At 36.0% G+C, this 23,297-nt stretch overlaps 1 protein-coding gene and 1 pseudogene across 1 annotated transcript in view; one reads left to right on the top strand and one right to left on the bottom strand.

The window, feature by feature from the left end:
• LOC114054062 (28S ribosomal protein S28, mitochondrial-like) overlaps nucleotides 1–23,297 on the bottom strand; it is a 171,482-nt gene that overhangs the window by 120,752 nt on the left and 27,433 nt on the right. The window contains exon 2 of the mRNA XM_027877137.1: nucleotides 16,752–16,933. Coding sequence (XP_027732938.1) covers nucleotides 16,752–16,933 — 182 coding nt within the window. The remainder of the gene's footprint in view (nucleotides 1–16,751; nucleotides 16,934–23,297) is intronic.
• The window catches only part of LOC114053808, a 32,508-nt pseudogene continuing 27,118 nt past the window's right edge, over nucleotides 17,908–23,297 (top strand).

Genomic DNA, 23,297 nt, shown 5'->3' on the forward strand with positions numbered 1-23,297 from the left:
TACAGATGTTAACTGAATTCATGGGAACTGATGAGAACCTAAAAAGAACTAAAGAGAAATAGAGGTAGAGAAGAGGGCCCAAGACAGAGTCAAGTAGTATACCTTTGGTTAGTGGCCATGACCTAGAAAATGAAGACCCTGAAAAGGAAACAAAGAAGAAATGGTCAGACAGTTAGAAGAATAACCAGAAGTGTCATGAAAACCCAGGGAAGAGAGTATCAAGGAGAAGAGGGTGATGAACAGTGTCAAAGGCTACAGGGAGGTCAGGAGGGATAAGGATTGAAAAATGGCGATTAGTTTGTCAATTAAGAGATCACTGGTGACTGGAGAAAGCAGTATCCTGTAAAAGAGATATCAGCCTTGGTATGAAAAACTCTAGTGATAGAAACAACCATTTCCTGAGGTGACTCATTCTACTTTTTGGATAGCTTTGATTATTATTAACTTCTCACTAAAATGAATCAAAATCTGCCCTGCTGTGCCTTCTACCCACTGCTTCTGAATCTTTCGGTTGGCATCAAGCAGAAACAATAACTCTTCTCTCATATGCAAGCCTTCAAATACCTAAAGATCACCATCTCATCCCTCACTTTCTACCTCAAGTCTCTTCTGGTACAGGCTACACACTTATGGTTCTTTCAACTAATCCTCTTATGATACAGCTTTTAGTTCCCTGGAAGATTATGCCAGCTTAGCATTGTTACTGAAATAATATTTAACACATGTAACTATGTTTACCTGGAAATTATATACCTGAATTATCATAAAAGTGAAAGTGATACAAACTGGAAAATTTCAAATTATGAGTATAATATAAAAGTAACTCAAAAACTAAGATCTTATTTCTTGAGATATTTTAACCATTTGGGAAAAAACATTAACATTTAGGTGGAAAAATGACAAGCAATTTAAAATAAGGAATAACAGACATCTCCCTAAAATCACACTGAAAGAAAAAATATAACTATGTAAGGAGGAATCTATTCAAGAAATAACAGCCTACATTTATATACTATTATTAATTTTGAAACACACTTTTTATCTACTACTTGATCCTCACAAGTGATTTGGGAAATGGGTGCTCTTTAATATTCCATTTTACAGGTGAGGAAACTGCTCAGGGTCACAAAGTTGGTATGTCTAATGAAACTAGATTTGAACTTAGATCCTCTTGGCTCTAAGTCCAATATTCTACTGACTACACCACGATTTCCTCAAAAACTACAAATCTAAGGAGAGGAGCTTTATCTAGTCTATGTTGGCTCCGTTAATTACCATAGAATTCACAATGAATCCTTTCTAGTCACAGTCATTAATTCTGAAATACTAAAGCTCATTTGACCAAAAAGAATAGCTATGAGATTGCTGCTCCAGTCTAGCACCAATTTAAGATCCACTGAGCCATAAAAAAATTAGTCTTACAGGTATGATTTTTTTTTAACTTAACTGATGGATAGGAAGGCTAATGTCTATCAATCAGAAAATTATACTTGTCATGACATTTCTGTTCTTGACTTAGTGGTTTGATTATTTTAACTAATCATGCCTACATCCATTAGGGGCTGTTCACACATCACAATGGAACCTGTTGCCATAGCAAAGAGATAACTAAATTTGCTAATCCTTAGTTCCCATGATGTACAGATATTGGAAGCAAAAGTAGCTAACTGGGGCAGCTAGATGGTGCAGTGGATAGAGCACTGGTCCTGGATTCAGGAAGACCTGAGTTCAAATATGACCTCAAACACTTGACACTTACTAGCTGGGCAAGTCACTTCACCACATCGCCTTGAAAACAAAACAACAACAACAACAACAAAAGAGCAGCTAACCAAAGCCAAATACAGGAGTGGCACGATCCTGTAAGAATGGCAAAAACTTCAAATGTAACACTTATGGTAAGTGCTAAGGACCACAAAAAAAAGGGGGGGGGGAGGCTATTTTTGGTTATGCTAACAAGAGGAAGTGAATACAGTTTATCACACCATAAACATCTTTCAAGCCCTCATCATCTCTTGCCTGGATTTTTGCAGTAGTTATAGATCATATCCCTAATGGGTCTTTCTGAATCCAGCTCTTCCCTTTCTCAAACCATCCTCTACAAGCACAGGTCTGGCTGCAGCATACTGTTCTCCCAGAAGCTCCTGTGGTTCCCTATTTCCTCTAGATTAAATTACAAACTCCTCTGTTTGAGACTAAAAGTCTTCACAACCTTGCTCAAACCTATCTCTGAAGGCTGATTACACCATACTACCTTTCATTCAGTGTGCATTCCTAGGGGCTGTTCCCCTGCATACAATATCCCAACTCTTGCCTCCTTGTCTTTCCTTTATCCCTGGCATGCTGTCCCTTCTCAGATCCAACTCTTGGAATCCCCAAGTCCAAAGCTCAGTTTAGATGTCACTTCCTGCAAGAGGCTTTTCCTGAGTCTCCCAGGTATTAGTTTACTCTCTCCTTGAATTATTTTGTATTTCTTTTGTATTTATTTTACACTTATTTATGTGTGTACCTGTCATTTCAGGAAGTTCCTTAAGGGCATTCTGCCTTGTATCCCCAGTGCCTAGTACAGTGCCCAGAATACAGACGCTTAATAAATGTTTGCTGAATTTAACGGAATTTAATTATAACTAACTACAGAGACAAGGCCAAATTTTTCAAATTTTAATTTGCTTCTGCCTTCAACAGCAGAAAGAATGATCTTCAGACTGAGGACAACAACAGTTAATAGTCTGAAACCAAAGATGCATAAGGATATAATAAGAGTAAATGTGGTTGCTCTCAAAGATTTCAAGTAACCAGGACAAAATGAACAACACCCTACAGTACTGAAAAGAGATTGGTTTATAATGACTGCTAAAAAACTTTCTGTGATCTTTTAAAAATCATATAGAATGGGATAGGTGCAGAGCCTCATTAATCTGAAACTTGGGGACTAACTAACACTGAGTAAAACAAATTTTGGCTAGCTAACAATATTTTTTTTAATCAAAGAGCATATAGATAAACAGGAAATTTGCTTCAAATAATGCACTATTTTGAAGTAATTGCCATAAGTTTAAAGAAAATGAGTGTGATGCATGGTGGCTCCTACAATGCTATACATAAATGCATTCATTTTGTTACCTTGTTTTCTTCCTGGTATCGGGAATATTTATAAGAACATTTCAATCTGTTATTTTTTTCTCTCGGTAGTTAAGTCAATCTGGGGAGCAGCTAGGTGGTTCAATGGATAGAGCACTGGCCCTAGAGTAAAGAGGACCTGAGTTCAAATCTGGCCTCAGACACTTGACACTTATAGCTGTGTGACCCTGGGCAAGTCACTTAACCACATTGACTTTATTTTTTTTTTTTGGCTAGGCAATCTGAAAAAAGTTATATACATTAAAATGAAGATGATAACCTCGACTTGAGTTCTTAACATAACAAAACAAAAAAAATTTTTAACTTATCAAAAAAGAAATTTTCAAGCCATTGAAGAAGATAAAAAAAGTTTCTGTTTACTGTTTGATTCTTACAGCTCAAAGATTCTAATGAGAATACACCAAATTAAATAAATAAAACATGGGATTGAGAAAAGAAATGTTCATACACATAAGTATATTCTACAAATTTGTTGATTGTGGCTGAATTATTACCTGCTTGACAGATTGGCAGTCTGTGAATTGTTTAAGTCTGCTACTTGTTCAGCAGCTCTAGAAAATAATTTGGCAGAATGAAAACTGAAAGCTGCTCACTAAAATGCAGTTTTTAGGTTAACTGTGGATTATGAATACTGTTCTTTCCCTATTGCTTCAGATAAAAGACAGGTGGAATAAAAAGCAAAGAGATTCCAGAAGATGGTTTAAACTCCCACTCTCTCATATAAAAATATGTGAAAAGATTTGGGAAGTTTTGGAAAAATAAGGTATTTACGTGCAATTATATTAACAGATCTTTTAGAACTTCATTTTCAATATATTTGTTTAATACAGTACTGAAATGAACATGCTTTTTTCTCAGATTTGAAAAAGTTAGAACACACTAAGTACTATTTGCTTTATGTCTTTTTAGGAAACAAAATGACATCTGGAATATATGAAATTGCTTCTTCCTATCCCTCACACTCCTAAAATAAAACCTGTAAAAATGCTGTCTTCAAGAATTGTGCCAATCTTCCCCCTCAGAAAATGTGAAAGCAACAGATAACTATCCATTAAGAAATGAGTTTGGAACAAAGCTCATTTAATATGAGTTAAATACAATAACTAGAATGGAAAGAAATGAAAGGTAGTTACTTTATATATGGTACTATTTTCCCATTAAAGAAAATTAGAAAATGTTACCAAAAATTGAGTGTAATAAACATCTAAATTGTTATTATTAATACAAAAAAGGGTGTCATTACTGTGTTGTTATTATTGTTGTTGTTTTATTTTGAAGATAGGGAACGAAACATGACCCATTCCTTCAAAATTAGGTCTGTAAAAGTGATGTCATTATTTTGTGAACAATTTTACCATTAAAAATAAAACACTCTAGGGAGAAAATCACAGTAAAAGAAGTTTTCAAAGTGACTAAAATGTTGTTTCAACTAAAATGTTGTCAACATGAGACTGTAACTCCAGGATGACTGTAACTCCTTAATCTTGGATTTTTTGAAATATTTGGCCAATTCTTGTTTTGGTTTAACTTTTTTTTCCTTAAAGCTGAGTTGGCTGCTATTTTCCTCACTGAGTCTAATACAAATATCCTTCATATCTACCCAAGAAGGCACTTTGTTCTTTTATAATACCCACCCAAAGAAGAGAAGATGTGACACATACTAATAAAGTATAATTCAAATCCTGACAAAGTGCTTCAAGAAATTTGAGGAAAGGGGCAGCTAGGTGGCGTAGTAGATAGAGCACTGGCCCTGGAGTCAGGAGGACCTGAGTTCAAATGCGACCTCAGACACCTAACACTTACTAGCTGTGTGACCCTGGGCAAGTCACTTAACCCTACTGCCTAGGCAAAAAAACAAAAGAAAAAAGAAATTTTGAGGAAAAAGAATACTTTTAACTTATCTTAAATTTCTAGGCTTATCATACATTACTCCCATTCATGCATTCTTTGGTTTGGTCAAACTGGACTTCTTGCTATTTCTTGTGCTTGACGCTCCCTCCGTATCCTTCATGCCTTTGTATAAGCTTGTCCTCCATTCATTCTTTACTAACTTTTCTGGAATCCCTAAGCTTCCTTCAAAGCTTGGCACAAGATTCACTTTCATCATAAGGCCTTTCGGGTCTCTCCCTCACCTAAACAGCTTGTATTTAGTTTTTAACAGCTCGGATACACTTATATGTGTACATGTTATCTCCTTTGATACAATGTAAACTTATTGAAGGCAGGGCCAATTTCATTTTTATCTTTGTATCCCCAGACCTAGAATAGTGCCGTGGTATGACAGAGCAGATACTTAATATATACTTATTGACTGACTGAGCTGCAGGGTTCTGGAATCTCTCAAAGACTCAAATGGATATGTGATTTTGCTGATTTATATACTTTTCTAAGGATGTAGACTGAAAAATCATTCTTGCTTTCTGCCCATCCTGTGAGACTCTTATCCAGGTCCTCCCATAAATTCACTGGGGTTCTAACTACCAAGCTGGATGTCTTTCTCATTTTATCATCTAGAGTAATCTTAAATCCTGGTCATTCAACCAGCCTTTATTAAGGAATTAATATTTACAAAGTGTTGTGTTAAGAATTTTTAAATTACCTCACCAAAAATGTTTATACATCTTCATCATTGTTGTTACTAATTGTACTTACAATATAAGTAGTAGTACTGCTGACTGAAAATGATGTTTGGAGAATTTCCTAATATCCCTGAGATGATATGTGAGGTTATATGAGATAGATGAGGTAAAATGAGTTGCTTATGGAAAAGCAAAAAATAGAGTAAAGAATAATTGCTTTAAATCAAGAAGTAAATTTCATGTCATCTATCAAACCTAAAATCTTTATTCTGCCTACTAAAAAAAAAAAGGGTATCAATGTACTATGAAGGTACGTAAGGTACATCAAGTCAAAGGGGCAGAAAATAGGGAGTACACTTTATTTTTTCTTTGAAATACTTCATATGGCTAATGTGATGAATGAGACAAAACTTTTTAATATTCATATTGAGCAAAGAATTTGGAAATCACATTACAAAAATTACTGCTATTCTTAGAAAGTTTCTAGAGAGACACTTCAAATCAAACTATGCACTTAGGGATTATTCCAGTTCCTTCCTACCCCCAAAATCCACCTACTTTGTAATAAAAACACAATTATGAATGGGAATGGAGGGAAAGACTTCTGCTTATGGACTATGTTTAGAGATTTTTTTTAAAAAGAGTTTACCGGGGCAGCTAGGTGGCGCATTGGATATAGTCCTGGCCCTGAAGTCAGGAGGACCTGAGTTCAGATCCGGCCTCAGACCAAACACTTGACACTTACTAGCTGTGTGACCCTGGGCAAGTCACTTAACCCCAATTGCCTTAAAAAAAAAGTTTACCTTTTTATCTTACTGGTAACTTTCAAAACATTTTGATATTTTATCTTTTTAGCCCAAAACAGAATACAGAATACTTGCTGTGAGGGATTGTCTGATGTTGGCTACTGCCACGTGGGGGTTGTGGCAAGATGGGGTAGGAACAAGATATTAGGAAGTAACCGGAGCTCACGCTCCCGAGGCAGGGGCTGTGCTAGGCGGAGTTGTGGTGAACTGGGATGGGAACTGGATACGGAGAAGTAACCGGAGCTCACGCTCCTGAGGCAGTGGGCAGTGCTATGTGGAGCTGTGATAAGCTGGGGAAGGAACAGAATACAAGGAAGTAGCCGGAGCACGTGCTCCTGAGGCAGGGGGCTGTGCCATGTGGGAGTGGGACGGCAGAGAACGAGTTCCTTTGTCTAGTCCTCCTCCCTAAGTGCAACGTCAACCCCAGACGCCTCCTTCCTGACTTCCTGGGTCACGTACTTTCCCTTTGTGTAGCACCGACCCCAGATGCCTCCTCCCGGTATCTGGGCCTGACTTCCTAGGTCACGTACTTTCCCTTTGTGTAGCACTGACCCCAGACGCCTCCTTCCTGTATCCGGTCCTAGCCTCCTGCGTCACTTCCTCTCCCTTGGTGCGCTAAACCCAGACATCCCCTTCCGGGTATCTGACCCTACAATCAATGACTAGTAGGCGGGCTGAGGAGGAGGGGCTAAGTAGGTACTTAAGGAACAGTAGAGATAGGAGCTCGCTCTCTTTTGCTCCTGCTCTCTTGCTCTGGCCTTCCTGCTTGGCCTTGCTGTAATGGCTTCTGAATAAAGCTCCAGTGTTGGCACCTCCTGATCAGCTTGTCTCTGTGTGTTTATCCGGGTGGGCACCGAAGACTGGTAAATAGTATGACTCTGGCAGCCTGCTCCTTATAGGAGGAGAGTGCATGGCGCGGCCGGCACACTTGCTGAGGCAAGTTTAATTTAAATAAAAGTGCTGAGTCTCATACAGTACATAAATCTATAGCAATACATTTTTAAGGCCAAGTACTTTCAAATTACTTATTCCACCCTGAATCAAATGCATCTGTTTCCATAATATATGATTACAAACAGTTCATAACCCTCCTTTTCAAAAACATACTGCATAAGAAGGAAAATGCTTTCAAGGAAAATTCATCAAGGAAAGATCCATTTGCTTAATAAATTCAAAAATGACACAGGCAATAGCACAAAACCCACATGAACAGTATAATATGCTCAATCAGTTCTAATTAAGTATTTAATTATACTCATCTAATATCTAATTTACATTTTAAAAAGGAACACTATGAAGTAGTCTATTTTAAGTCCAAAATTGGGGTTCTGAATTAAAACTTCTTAGAAAATGAAATATAGTATAAATAGAAAAGCTTTCTTGATTTTGTAGTTGGCTGGGAACAAAGCAGTCTAGTTTTATTGTCTCAAGTAAGTTAAACCTCATGAAATACAATAGTATTTAAATTAGCTGGTTTTAGTTCTATAAACTAAGACATTAGGCCACTTAGAAATTAGCACTTGTCACCCAGAAAGAGAGTCAAGAATTTTATATTAAGGGACAAAATAGAGAGTCTCCTTCCCTGTACAGCTCCACCCTGTGGCACCTAATAACAAAACACCTTAAGTTAGGAAGGTTTTAAAGTGCAGGTCTATAGAGAGATTGTGAACTTGGATGGGAGAAAAAATTAAATTTTATTTTCACTAATTTCTAGTTGAAAGTTCACATTTCCTTCAATTATTTAAAAATATAATTCTAAGAAAGAGTTCACAGAGGCAAGTCTAATGACTTTTCCACACGACAAGATCTCAGGTAACTGAAGACAACTACCATGTCTCCCTTAAGTTTTTTCTTCTTCAAGCTAAACATCCTCAGTTCCTTCAACTGATCCAAATTTAGATCTAAAAAGATCTCAAGAGACCAGAATCCTTCAGGGGGAGGGGGGAATGGGGGGGGTAATCTAATGAGAATAAATTTCATGGGGATAAAAAGAGTCTTATACTTCGGCTAAAAAAAAAAAAATTACTTTACAAATAAAAGATGGGAGAGGAATGTTTAAAGGGCAGTTCCCGTGAAAAAGATCTCAGAGTTTCAACAGACTATAAGTTTAGTTTCAGTAAATAAAGTCAATGTAATACTCAATTGCATTAAGAAAAACAAAGCTTCTAGGAATAAGGAAGGATGTGATCAGCCGAAGTAAAGCTGACAGTCCCACTGTGTTCTGCCCTGGTCGAACCCCACTGAGAATACTGTATTTAGTACTAGGCAACACATTTTAAGAATCAATCAACAAACATTTATTAATCACCTGCTTGATACAGGCAATATGCTAGCTGCAGAGGATATTAAAGGCAAAAACGAAACAGTTCCTGCCTTCGAAGAATATCCTATTTGGGGAAATCATATCTACACATGTAAGTAAATATAAAATGTTATTAGTATCTGAATCTGCAATTTGATTCATATAGGGAACTACTTACGATGACACCCTTCCTACCAATATACATGTGCAACTTACAGGCTTAGGGAATTTACCAGGACATTAACAGGTTAAATGACATGCTCACGGTCATAGAGCTTGTATGTAAAAGACTGGATATGAATCTAGGTTTCCTAATTTCAAGGCAACTTTCTATCTTCTACACCAGTGGTGTGAAATTCATATAAAAACAGATCCCTGATAAGAAACATATGGACTAAGAAAACCACAATTTAACATCTATACTGCACTGCATTTTTATTTATTTTGTTAAATGTTTCCCAATTACATTTTAATTGGTGCTGCACTCAGGAGTTTTGCAGACCTTGAGTTCAACACTTCCACACTACACCAAAGTGCTTCTCCTTGGAAACAAAAAACACATAAAGTAATTGGGGAAGGGGGTATCACCACCAGTTAGGGAAATGGGGGAAAAAAAAAAACTCATGTAAAAGGAGACACTTGAGCTAAGCATTACGAACTGAGGGTTTTAAGAGGCAAGGGTAAGGGGGGGGTGTATTCCATCCAGAAGAATAGCCTGTGCCAAGGCCCAGAGGCAGAAAGAAGATGGGAAGTGACGTATAAGGAAAAGAACCCAGAGGAAGGCAACCAGGATGGGGAAAGGCTGCAAGGGGATACCTACCATAAGAGTATTGGATTGAAGAACGAAGAATATTCAGCTTAATTCTCAAGTATTTGAATGCTGTTGGGTTTTTTTGTTTTGTTTTGTTTTTGTCATGCAAAAGACAGACTAAACTTATTCTGTTTGGCCCTATGGGACAGAGCCAGGAAGGAGCAATTGGCAGAAGTTAGAGTAAAACAGATTTCTGACCTATGTTAAGAGACATGTCCCAACAGTCAGAGCTATCTAAAAGCTAATCTAAAATGGGCTGTTCTCAAAGGTAAAGGGCTCCCCCCCTCCTTGTTCAGATACCAATCAAACTCAATAGCTGACCACTCCTTTCAACTCTGAGATGTTAACATTTATTGTTATTTAACAGTTTTATCTGTTGATGTGACTGCTTGTTTTATCTCCTTAACTAGGTTTTAAAAATTAATCCACAAATATTTATTAAGCACCTACCATGGGGTTGGCACTGTGCCAAGTGCTGGGGAATACAAGTAGAAAGGATGAAACAACCTCTACTCACAATTAGCTCATATTCTCATTGGACTAAATCACAGAATCACAGATTTATAATACATTTAGTCTAACCCTTATCTGTATAAAAATCCTTTCCATAACAGTCCAAATAGGTCATTAAGCCTTCCCTTGAAGACTTCCAGAAAAGGGGCTCACACTGCCTGCCTCAAGAGGCAGACCCATTAGAGCTGCATAGCTCTAATGGTTAGGAAATTTTTACTTTTATGACGCCTAAATCTACTGTTCTATAACTTCTGTCCACTGTTCCTAGTTTTGTGTGTCCAGGGCCAAGCAGAAAAAGTCTAATCCTACTTCCACGTGACAGACTCTCAGATACTTTGAGACGACTCTCCTGTCCCTTCCTCAGGATAACACTCCCTTCCCACCCCACCAATTCCTAGAATGAATCTTTGTACTGAATATTTTTAAAGCCCCCTTTCTGGTTGTCCTCTCAACTACCCAACAAGATTTTAATACCCAAAAGGTGTTTTTCATTCCCTTTGCATCTTTTTTTCAGTCCCAAGAGAGTGGTACACACAATAGGTATTCAATACATACTTACTGAAGTAACAATTAAATGACACAAAGCAAACATTAAAAATTTAAAAACAAAAAAAAAAAATAAGTAAACAGGAAGTCTTCCAGAGAAGCAAAAAATTAGATTAGCAGATTTTTAGAATTCTAGATGTTCTACATTTTATCCAGAGGACAATAAAAATCTGTACAAATCTCTACCCATTAAAATATTTTCCTCTTCTTTTGATAGTTTTAAATTTCCAAATATTTTAAAATCTACAACCTGAAACAACTGAACAAGCAGAATTCTGATTTTGTCCATTCATCTTCACAGGGAATTAATTTCAAAGATTTCCTGTGACCAATTAAATGCTACCATTTTTTAACAAACAGCTACTATAGTAGTTTCAAGATTCACTTTTAACCTTTAAAGTCTTGGGAAGATAGAAAATAAAATGATTACAACCATAAATTTAGTTTGGCTGTAGAAGTTATTGGCTTTATTATAAATATAACATGGAAAACAATGCAAAATAAAATAAAACAAAAATGAGTCAATGGAAAATTTCTATACCATTTTTTCTGGTAGAAATAAGTTACATTCTAGTGTAATATTTAAATTACTTGATGCCTATGGATTCAAACCTTTTGTGACATAATTTTAAAAAAAATTAACTCACTTCATTTACAGATATATTATAATAAAAGCCTTCTGTCTAAAGTTTAAAAAAAAACATGCCACTAAAAAATGTATGAAAATATAAATACATGAAAATATAAACATATGTATGAAAATATATATACAGATGTAATATATCTGTATATAAATATATATTGTAAGTCCCCTCTATTATATACCTATATATATCTATATCTATGTAAATATGTATGTATATGTGTATATGTCTATATACATATATATCACTGTTTTAAAAGTTCCATTTAAAAGTAAATCTATTTTTAAAAAAAATAAGCTGTGCACTGAAACAAAATGAAGTACTTAACTGAAATACTTGATTTTCCCTTCTTTCTCAATTATTTTGAAAATGTTAGCTTCTTTAAACATTCAATATATGTTCCACTTTTCATTTGACCCTATATACCATAGCCTGAATTAGAAACAAAGACTGGGAAATTAGCTTGTTTATTCCACCTCAGTGTCAAACAAATGTACAGATGATATTCACTGCACGTGATAACTGCTTTAGAGCTGCCAATCACGTTTGTTTTGATACTCATAGTACTTAAGAGCTGTCAATCATGTCTGTGGTGATGAGGATACCAGTACAGAAATAATATGTTTGAAAGCAAAATTCTTATTAAAATGTCAATAAATGTACCTTAGTTTTAAAATTGTATGTCTTTTTACTGATATTTTTGCATTCTGTACAAAATAAAAACAAAAAATTTATATAAAAATTAGCTACTGAAAATAAAAAATTTTTGAATGATTTGTAGCACCGAATATTAAAAGCAACCCACTGGTGTTTTTTTTTTTTAAACCCAAACTAAGAGGAATAAAACATGGTTTAATTATAAGGTTTTTATGTACCAGTAAAAACAGATGTGTTCCCTAAATGAACAGCGTTGATGATCATACCATCATAAATCAGGGCAGCATCACGTTAGAATAGGAGAAACAAAAAGTGACACATTGAGGTATTTTGATTTTTACTATATCATCAGCAAAAAATACTAGTTATCATATTAATACAACTCCCCAAGCAGGACTATGTAAGCACCTGTATTACTGTCTTGGTTTATTCTAAAATAACTTTTGATAAATTAAAGGCTTATATCTGTTCATGTAATTTAGGAGACTATTCTGAATAAATCAACACATTCAAAACACTAAAACTATTAATTTTTATTAACACTATTAACAGTAATAGCTAATAAACTGTCAACAAAGCACAATCAACCTCAGTAACACATAACTTATCTCGAAGTCAGTTTTATTATGATGAGAGATGCCTCCAACAGCTATATCAAGAAACAAGCCAAAAAAAGTGGGGAGGGGGCTTAAGGAGGGAAAAACATATTTTACAAAGTCTACAAAAATGTATTGTAGGTTGAGAGTTTCAAGTGACCTTGTTGGTCATTTGCCTAGCTCAACCCTCATTTCATAGCTGATAGAGCCCAGAGACATTAGGTAGCTGCTTAAGATCACACAGGTAACAGAGTCAAGATTTGACTCGAATCCTTTTACTCCAAAATTTGTCACTTGTTCTAGTGCATCACATCTGGAAGCTCATCTTTACTCTTAGGTTTTTCTATCTAAAGTGAGAAGAATAGAGAACATATAGTCCAACATCCTCACTTTACAAGTGAGGAAACTAAAACCTGTAAAGGCTACATGACTTGCCGAAGGTCACCCACATGAGTAAGTGGCATAGTCAGGAGATTCAAGCCCCAGGTCTCTGACTCAACACAGCACACTTCCAAATGTTCCACACCACCTACTAATAGGCTTCCATTCAGGGACTACTTATTATTATTGTTATTTTAGATACAATTCTATTATTTTTGACACAACTGGTTCCTTATTTTCTAGAACAGATTAGAAAAGGAAAAAGAGAACATGCTTTAGCAGATATTGACTATATTCAGGAAGGAAAAATTACAAGGAGAGAAAAGTTTAAAAAAAGATGAAATAGAAGCATAAGTAAAAAGTAATTCTCATTTGGTTCCACTTAACACTACCAATATGGTAGGAGAAACAAACTACCTACTACGATAACCCTTGAATTCATGATTGTATACAACACAATATAATGATTTTGTTCATAATGATGACTAACATCATAAATCTGGAAAAAAGGAACACTAAACAAGAAAGAAAAAGTTAAATTATTTTCAGAATAAGTCATATGATGCCTAACAACATTAATTGGCATTAATAAGTCATTTGATGCCTAACAACATCAATTCAATTCAATATACATTTATTAAGTATGTGCCCCTACTATGTAGAGACTTCTATGCTATATCTTGCAGGAGATAAAACTTGACATCTCTGCCCTCATGGAGCTGACAGAATAGTAGAGGGACAAGACATAATCACAGTGTCTATCATTAGCAATACATAACAAATACATTAAAAAGACATAATAAAAAATGTTATGTGTAAAGCCCAGTGGTCAATTATGGACTCTAGTAATTAGGAGAGGTTACTATGTATAGGAGGTAAATAGACTTCATGAAGGAGATAGTGCTGTGAGAAATGATTATTGAATAATAACTATTGTATTAGAAACAAGGTTTTTCCCTTTTTCTGCTTCCTCATCCAGAAATCAATATGAGTAGGAAATCTTGGGCAGAGATATACCCGGGCCAAGATCTAATCAGATAGTAAAAGAAATTTTAAGTTTGGCTAATGGGCGCATTCCTGCTCATTGTGTTTGCTCAGACAAGTTTGGGGAGGTGTTAGTTCTCCCTTTTGTCAGACAGGTGACATGGAAATTGTTAAGTCTCTTTGATCAAGATTTGGTTGATCCATCTCATGTACTCTAAGGCCCTCACTGTAATATAGCCCAGCCTCCATTGTAATGTTCATTTTCTAATTAACTGTTAATCAGCTGTTGATTGTAACCCCTCAGGAATACCTACTCTTTGAAGGGAAGATAAACTGTGAATCCACCACTACAAGGGGTATTTGGTCTAAGAGAAACAGCCAAATGACCATCCTTTTATTAATAAACATATTGGCCTTATTAATAAATGATTAAATTATCCAGAAACTATGTCTCTTGGAACTTTTTTAATTATCACAGTGCTTCAGTTAGTTTTGCAAAAATATAGCATTATATTAAAGGTACATGTTATAAATGGTACATGAATTCCTAGAAGACCAAAATTAGAATTATAACATTTTTAAAATATAAGGAGAACACAGAAATAAAGCTCGATACCTTGTACCAGGCTGGAAACATTTCTCCCCCTTTGTGAGGGAAAGAGAGCTCCTCTAGGGACTGCTCAGGAAGTCTTTTCTGATTGGCCAGAATTATTTTTTTCTATCAATCACAGGGCAAAGGGATTTCCTTGGTATGTCATGATAAAAAAAATCAAGCAAAATAGCATCACATACAACCACTAAGCATATGCGCTCGGTATCAAAGAAAACATGTGTGTGTGTGTGTGTGTGTGTGTGTGTGTGTGTTTGTGTGTGTGTGTATTTTTATAGTAGCTATTTTCATAGTAGCAAAAACTGGAAGTTAATGGGGTGCCCATATATTGGGTGATGACTAAACAAATTATGGTATATGAACATAATTATTGTGCCATAAGAAATAATGAAATAGATGATTTCAGAAGAAATCGGAAAGATCTGTATGAACTGATGCAGAGTGAAGTGAAAACTAGGATAATTTATACAATGACAACATTAAAAGATTCTAGAACTCTGATCAATGGCATCACAAATTATGATTTCATATGACCAAAGAAGATGTAGAGAGCTTGTTTCTACAGAGTTATTTTCATGTTGTTTCCCCCATTTTATACTGATAACTCCTCCAGGGCAGAGACTATCTTTTGCCTTTTAAATGTTTGCTAATTGTTCAGAAGTTTCTACTTACATATCAAGACCAAATTTGCCTCTGCTAACTTTACCCGCTGTTCCCAGATCTGCCCTCTAAGCCATCTGTCATTTTAACTTCCCCTATCACCAAGTGAGAGTCTACTCTACTGTAAGACTATTCTCAAATTCTTTTAATGTCTCAGGGCTCCCACTTAGGTGGCCCATCTATTTCAATTTCTGATCCACTCTTCATTTTCAGGTCATAAATATATTTGGTAATGTCCTGTATATCACTTCTTGCATATAAGTTTTCACTAGTAGCATGATGCAGTCTATTGATGTTAAGTAATATTTTTTCATTGCCTTTGGGGCAGCTCATTTAATTTTTCTGAGACAGCAGAGTTTTAAAGTCTGCAGCAACAGACCATTGGCATTAAAGTAATAGGCTTCTGCAGTGGTATGCAGCTAAGAATAACTGAAAGTAGCATGCAATTTCCCAGAAGAAAATCAGTATAGCCTATTCTTCCTGCTCAATTCAGAGCCCAGACTATATGATGAGTATTTGCTTCACAAAGAGCAAAAAACAGTGGAGAGAAAAACAAGTCTTTTTTTCTGCTGTTTTATAAAATAGTATTCCTTTTAATACTAAAATATAGTACCCAATGTGGCATATGATGAAACTGAAATGGCACTTAAGATGAAATAGGAAAGAATAGCTGACCTGATCAAGGCACAGAGAACATCTTAAGGAGAACACAATTTTGGAATCATTTGGGAATTGATTTTGAAGCTACTCAAATAAGGAAAGATATGAAATGACTAGAAAATCATAATCATCTTAACATCTGACATTAAAATACTGTTTTAAAGATTATAAAACACCTTACATACATTATATCAATTGATCTTTAAAAACGATCCTAGGTAGGAACGAGAGGTATTATTTTTATTTGATAGATGAGGAAACTGAGTCCCAGAGAGCTTAAGTGAGATAAACAAACTATAGTAATATGAATGTAATGGAATATCATTACATCAAAAGAAATAAGGATTATGAAGAATTCAGAGCAACTTGGAAAGATCTGCAAGAATGAAAATATAAACTCCTTGAGGGCAAAGACCCTTCATTTCTGTCTCTGTATCTAGAATGCCATGTACATGCTAGGCCTTTAATAAATGATTGCTGAAATGAAGAGAACTGAACTGATGTTGAATGAAGTAAGCAGAAAGTAAGCAGTAAGTTATGAGGAACACTATATAAAGGAAAACAACAATACCACACACACAAACTCAGTTGGAGGTACTAACTAATCTTGATCGCGCAGAATTGATGAGGCCTCCTCTCAGGAAAACAGGTGAAGATTAAAGGAAAGAAAAGAGCATATTATGTTAACCATGATTAGTGTGTTGGTTGGTTTTGTTTAACTGGACTTTTTTGTTAGAAGAAAAAGCTCTATTGGAGTGCAGTATTGGGAAGGACTAGAAATCTTTTTCTAAAAGCATCAGTAAAAAAATCAGTTTTTAAAAACACCATTACTTAATCATCCTTAATCATGTTACTACTTACTCTCCATCTGATTCTGGTCTTTTGCACACACAATGAAACTTGCCACCAAAATCTATATAAAGGTCATTTTCCACAACATGGAAGATTTGTCCAAAGATGATTTTATCTTTGGCAGGTCCCATCTGAATTAGAGGAGAATTTCTCAGCAGAGATGCAAAGGATTTCACGTTCCTTGGAGAGTCCTATATAAGGAAAGAAAAAAATACATATATATATATATATATATATTTATACCTCTCTCTACATATATATATGAACATAATTCAAACAGATTAGTGCAATAACTTCATTAAATAAGTCAGAGTACATAATATAACTCAAAGTATTGCCAAAGTGACAAAACCAAGAAAGGCAATTTGATAAATATTTCTATATTTTGTGGCAGGCAAATCAAAGAAAATAACTTAAAGTCTGATTTTTAAAAGGGAAAATTCATACTTTATGCTCAAAGCTTTCAGCTTAAATTGTGTCTGAAGACCAACCAAGGTTATGGTGCTCTAAGTTCATGCAGAAACAAGTTTTATCTCCATACATGATACCATATTAGGTATGCCAAAAAAAAAATACACTTGACACTTCGACTATTAAAGTAAAATATTGTTTATACCTGAAAAATTAAAGCAACTAAATAATCATATTCTAAGCTATTAACTAGGCAAAGAGTCAAAATGAATCAATGGTTTAAATTTCAATAAACATTTATTAAACACCAACTACATGAAACAAACTACCCTAGGCATTGGGCATACAAAGATAAAAATTAAAGATTCTCTCCTAAAAATGCTTATATTCTACTAGGGAGATGCAACATGTACACAAATAATCAAATACAAAGTATAAACAAGTTCGAATAAAGTAATTTCAAGAGGGAGATGTGCCAACAATTAGAACAATCAGGAAAGGCCTCACATAGAGAGTGAGTGGCAGATGCACTGAGGTTCAAGCCTCAAGGGGATGCTATAAGATGGAGATGGGGACAGAGTGTGTTCCAAACACTGAGAAGCACTCCTGCAAAGGCACAGAAATGGGAAAGGAAATGTTATACACAGGGAACAGTCAGCAGGCCAGTGGGGTAGGAATGGAAAATGCTGCAAGGGGAGGAATGAAAAAGAAGAGGGAGGTATATACAACCTGGATTGACTTTACCTAGAGCCAGATGATCACACCTGGTCACCACCAGCTGCAGCCCAAAGAACAAGTCAGTCAGTTACCCACTCACCTTTAGACACTCCTCTGTTCAGTGACAGCACTCAAACATGCAACATACAACAGTGATCATAATATTCCAGATGTCTGCCTAGGGCAGAGTACATTGGGAAAATTAGCTCTTTTATTCCATATACCAAGCCTCTATTAATAAAGCCAATGATCATATTACTTTTTTCTGCTTAACTGTCATCTGGACTCATCTTGAACTTGCAGTCCACTAAAACCCACAGATCTTTCTTATATAAACTGTTGCTTAATCATGCCTCCCCCAATCCTAAACTTAGATACTTTTATTTTAACCTAAGTATAATAGTCAATAGTTAATAACTAAAATTGGGGCAGCTAGGTCACACAGTGAATAGAGCGCCATGCCTGGAGTCAGGAAGACCTGAGTTCAAATGTGACCTCTGATACTTACTGGTTGTGTGACCTGGGTAAGTCACTTAACTCTGGTTGCCTCAGTTTCTCATCTGTAAAATGAGCTGGAAAAGGAAATGGCGAACAACTCCAGTATCTTTTCCAATAAAATCCCAAATGGAGTTAAAAAAAGTCAGACATGACTGAAAAATGACTGAACAACAAAATAAATGCTTGGTGAATTACATTATATTCCTCAGCATTTCCTTGATTTATCTAGTCAAGTAATAGTGTAAAAAAATTCATTCATTTGAATAAGAACCTACTATATTTCAAACAGAGGTAAAGCTAGGTAGCTCAGTGGATACAGTGCTAGGCCTGGAGTCAAGAAAACCTGAGTTCGAATACGGCCTCAGACACTTAAATCACTTAACCTTTGTTTGCCTTAATACACTGGAAAAGGAAATGGCAAATCACTCTAGCATCTCTGTCAAGAAAGCCCTAAATTGGGTGACTAAGAGTTGGACACAACTGAACAACAACAGTATTTCAAACAGTATGTTAAGTGCCAAAGATATTGAGACAAAAAGGTAAACAAGCCCTGTCCTCAAGGAATTTATATTCTATTAGAGGAAATAACATGTATCCATATAAATAAATATAAAGCACACACACACACACACACACACACAGAGTAATTTTATGGGCTAAGGGTCAGGGCACATTAGTATTGGGAGAATTAGAAAAAGTTCCACTGAACAAGATGGCCCTTGAGCTAAGTTTTTAAAGATGCTAGGAGATTACAGGCAAGATGGTAACATAAAAGGATGAAAAGAAGATCAATTCTCCTACATATACTCAACAAGATCTAAAAAGGACAATTTAAATGACAATCAATATATCCAAGGAAAAACTATTATAATAAGTATCTTCATGCCACCCAGGATGGCACAAAAAGTCAGCTAGAAGCCTGTGGGCAACTGAAAGGAATCTGGCCATGGAAGTCATTATGAGTACAGGTAAACAGATTGGAAACCTGAACAGGGACAACCCAGAGGCAACTAAAGCCTGCAGTTCTATTAAGTGTCTACTACATGCCAGGCACTGTGCTATGGATATGTGGGTGATACAGATGACATGTGGATTTCGAGCCTAGGTGACTTGAAAGTTCTAGGGAAGTTTGGAAGACAGAAGGGTTTGGAGGGGAAAGATAGTGAATTAGCCTCACCAGGGGAAAGATGTTTTTGGGTTTGAGGAAACCTAAGGAGGTGAGAATAGGGCAGCAAAGAGGGGAAGAATTAAAAAACACTGGCAAAGTGATTTAACTATAAAAGCAAGATTCCAGAGGAGGTAGGAAAAATGGGATATTTTCTTCTGTGTATTTTGAGGGAAAGAGAAGAGTGGGTCATGAGGGTAAGAAGTTTTGAGTAATGGCGAAAGGCAGGCTAAAAGAGCTCGCAATTGATGGGCTCAATCTTTTCAATGAAATGGAATGCTAAGTAATCTGCTGTATATGATGACTTCATATTACATTATTTTATTAGTATCTTTTACTTTTATATTCCCCTCCCCCCCAATATTTCTCTTCTCTTCCACACAGAAAGCCATCCCTTATAACAAAGAATAAAAAAAAAAATTCAGCAAAACAAACCAACATTAATCAAGTCCAGCAGTATATGCAATGTTCCACAACTATAATTTCTATCCTCTGCAAAGGAAGGAAGGACCTTCTCAAATTATACAACATTGATTTTGATGTTGCTGTTGCTATGGTTCTTTTCACTTACACTGTGGTAGTCACTGTCTGCTAGTACACCATTATCCAGGTTCTACTTACATCATTGCATGAGTACCTAAGATTTTCCATGTATACATTATTTTTAACTATTCTGGGGTAAACAGGGCAGGACAGGGAGGGTGGTTATAAATATGCTAAACCTCAAGAAGGTTGCAGGGGTGGTTGGTGATTGTTAGCAGCACATAGGGGTTCACTGAGGGGAAGGCACAACAGAGGTGATGGATGACCTGATACCACAGAAAGTCATCCTATAATGCCAGCTTTGTCATGGGGCCACAGGTTACCAACATCAGTCTAGAATTTCACAGGAAATAAACTTAAATGCTCACAACTCTGGTGCTATCCTTCAATTTTCTCTTTTCCCCTACCCCATATTACGATTTGCCTAGTCCTGCTGATTCTACCTACAAAGCCCTCCTTTCTTTCTACCTTTTACTCCAAAACTTCAGTACTGCAGCTTCCTAATTGGTCTCCTTTTTCACACAGATGCCAAACCGATATTCCTAAAACATAGATCTGAATCAGCCACTTCCCTACTCAAAAATCTTCAATGGCTCTCTATTGCCTCTAGGCTAAAATGAAAGATCTCCAGGGCTAGGATTGAAAGCCTTCAAAATAACTCTCACATATTTTTCCAGTCTTATTTCACAAGTTCCTTCAGGAACTCTCCATTCCAGTCAAACTGGCCTACTAGCTGCTCCCCAAATAACAAGTCAATTCCTGGTTTCTGTATCTCTGCACGGATGATTTCCTTGTCTGGAATGCACTCCCTTCCTTACCATCCACTTCACACAATCCCTGGTTTTCCTCAAAGCACATCAGAAATACCATCTCCTACAGTAAGCCTTTCCACATCTTCTCAGTTTGGGTTTTTTTTTTCTTTTTTGAATTTATATAACAACCTTATATATAAATACTTATAAGTGTATTCTGATTCTCCTCACCTGAAAAATCCTTGAGGGTAGACTTCCATTTTTGCCTTTGTATGATTTTTTTATCTAACCCAGCATCTCATATGTTGTAAGTGCTTAATAAATAAATGTTTGTTAAATTGGGATTTTTACTGAAGAAACTAATAAATGTTTGTTGAACTGAATAAGAATTATTACTTTAAAAACTAAATATAATTTAGTTAAGACAAGATACCAAAAATCTTATTCTAATATCCTTCTGGACATTTAAAAACTTTTCATTCAACAAGTCTGCATAATTCATAGCTAAAATGGCTAATTTATCAGTTTGTAAATTATGAATTTAGAGATTTAGAAACAGAAAGGTTATTAGTTTACAGATAAAGAAAGTGATGGTTCTGGAGTTGAAGTAACTTATCCATATGTAGTAAAAAAGAAGAAATATAAAAATATGTATATATGGGTAGTCTGTACACTGCCAACGCTACAAAAATGAATTATCTTCCCCCAAAATTTAAAGGTCTAAAAGAAGACCATTTCAAAGCTTTCATCTAGAAAATGGCAATTCCCTCCAACAGATAAGTTTGACTCACTATATTTAAGTTCTTCAGAAACAGCATCAAAATCTATGATTGGGTACCTTGGCTACTATGTAATAATATCAATGAAATACTTACTGATCATTTAAAAAGTAAATGGAATATGGTCAATTATTATTTGCATGGAATAATATGATTATTGTAGCACCTATAGGGGCACAGTGGATAGAGCACCAGGCCTAGAGTCAGGAAGATTCATCTTCTGAGTTCAAATCTGTCTCAGATACTTACTAACTGTGTGATCCTGGGCAAATCACTTAACCCTGTTTGCCTCAATTTCCTCATCTGTAAAATGAGCTAGAGAAAGAAATGGCAAACCACGCCAGTATCTTTGCCAAGAAAATCCCAAATGGAGTCACAAAGAGTTGGACACAACTGAAACAACTCAACAACATGATAAACTCGGCATGGTATAATGGAAAGAATATTAGATTGAATGGCAAGACACCTGGGTTCTATCAACCAATCAATCTACAAGCATTAATTAAGAGCTTACTATGTACCAGGTATTGGTGCTAAATGCCAGGAATACAAAATAGTCCAGAAGAAAAAAAAAAGAAAAGTCCTTGCCCACATGGAGCTTACATGGTAATGGGAGAAACAAGTGTATATATAAATCAAACACACAAGATAAATACTGAAAAGACAGAAGGTCGGTTTAGGGGGGAAGGCAGTAGCAGTTAGAAATCTTAGGAAAGGTCTCCTAGAGGAAGTGGTGCTTAAATTGAATCTTAAAGGAAGCCAGGGATTCCAAGAGGCAGAAATAAGGAGGGGGAACATTGTAGAGCTGGGGGACGGTCAGTGCCAAGGCATGGAAGTGGGAGATGGAGTATCGAGTGCGAGAAACAGCAAGTAGTTTATTATGACTGGATTGTAAAATGCATGGATTGGGAATAATCTGTTAAAATATTAGAAAGACAGGACGAGATCAAGTTGTGAAGAGCCGTCAATGCCAAACAGAGGAGTTTGTATTTGATGACAGAGGTAAAAGGAAGTCACTGGAGCTTATTAAGGAAAGGGATGACATGATTGGAGCTAATATCTAGAAAAATCACTCTGGCAGCTTTGCAGAGGCTTTATTTGAGAGGGGAAAGACTTAAAGCAACAAGTCTAATTAATTAGAAGGCTATTGCAATAGCCCAACTAAAAGATGATGAGATCCACAACTAGGCTTATGGCCATGTGACTGGAGAGAACTATTGTGGGGAAGGAGGCAGTTGCTGGCGGTCGTCTCAGCCACTGATAGCAAGCTATCTGACAGCCCGGTAGAGTAGTAGATAGAATGCTGGCCCTGGAGTCAGGAAGAGCTGAGTTCAAATCAGGTTCAGACACTTACTGGAGTCATATGGTCTTGGGCAAACTGCTTAACCTCTGTTTGCCTCAGTTTTCTCAACTATAAAATAGGAATGATAATAGAGCCTACCTCTCAGGGTTGTGGTAAGGATCAAATGAGATAATATTTATAAAGCTCCTAGCACAGTATCTGGCACATAGTAGGTTCTATGTAAATGCTAGCTCATATGACGATCAGGGCGATGATATAAATTACTGACGCTGCACAAGCAAGAGGGTTATAAAAGAACAAGTTTTCTTAGCTTATAAGAAGTCAAAAATTCTAAGTGTCAAACATAGGGTTAAGGATGCATACTGATAGTTCTATTTCTTGCTCAGC

This window comes from Vombatus ursinus, unplaced genomic scaffold, assembly GCF_900497805.2.
Source record: "Vombatus ursinus unplaced genomic scaffold, bare-nosed wombat genome assembly UNPS02014812.1, whole genome shotgun sequence".
In the NCBI taxonomy this organism is placed as follows: Eukaryota; Metazoa; Chordata; class Mammalia; order Diprotodontia; family Vombatidae; genus Vombatus; species Vombatus ursinus.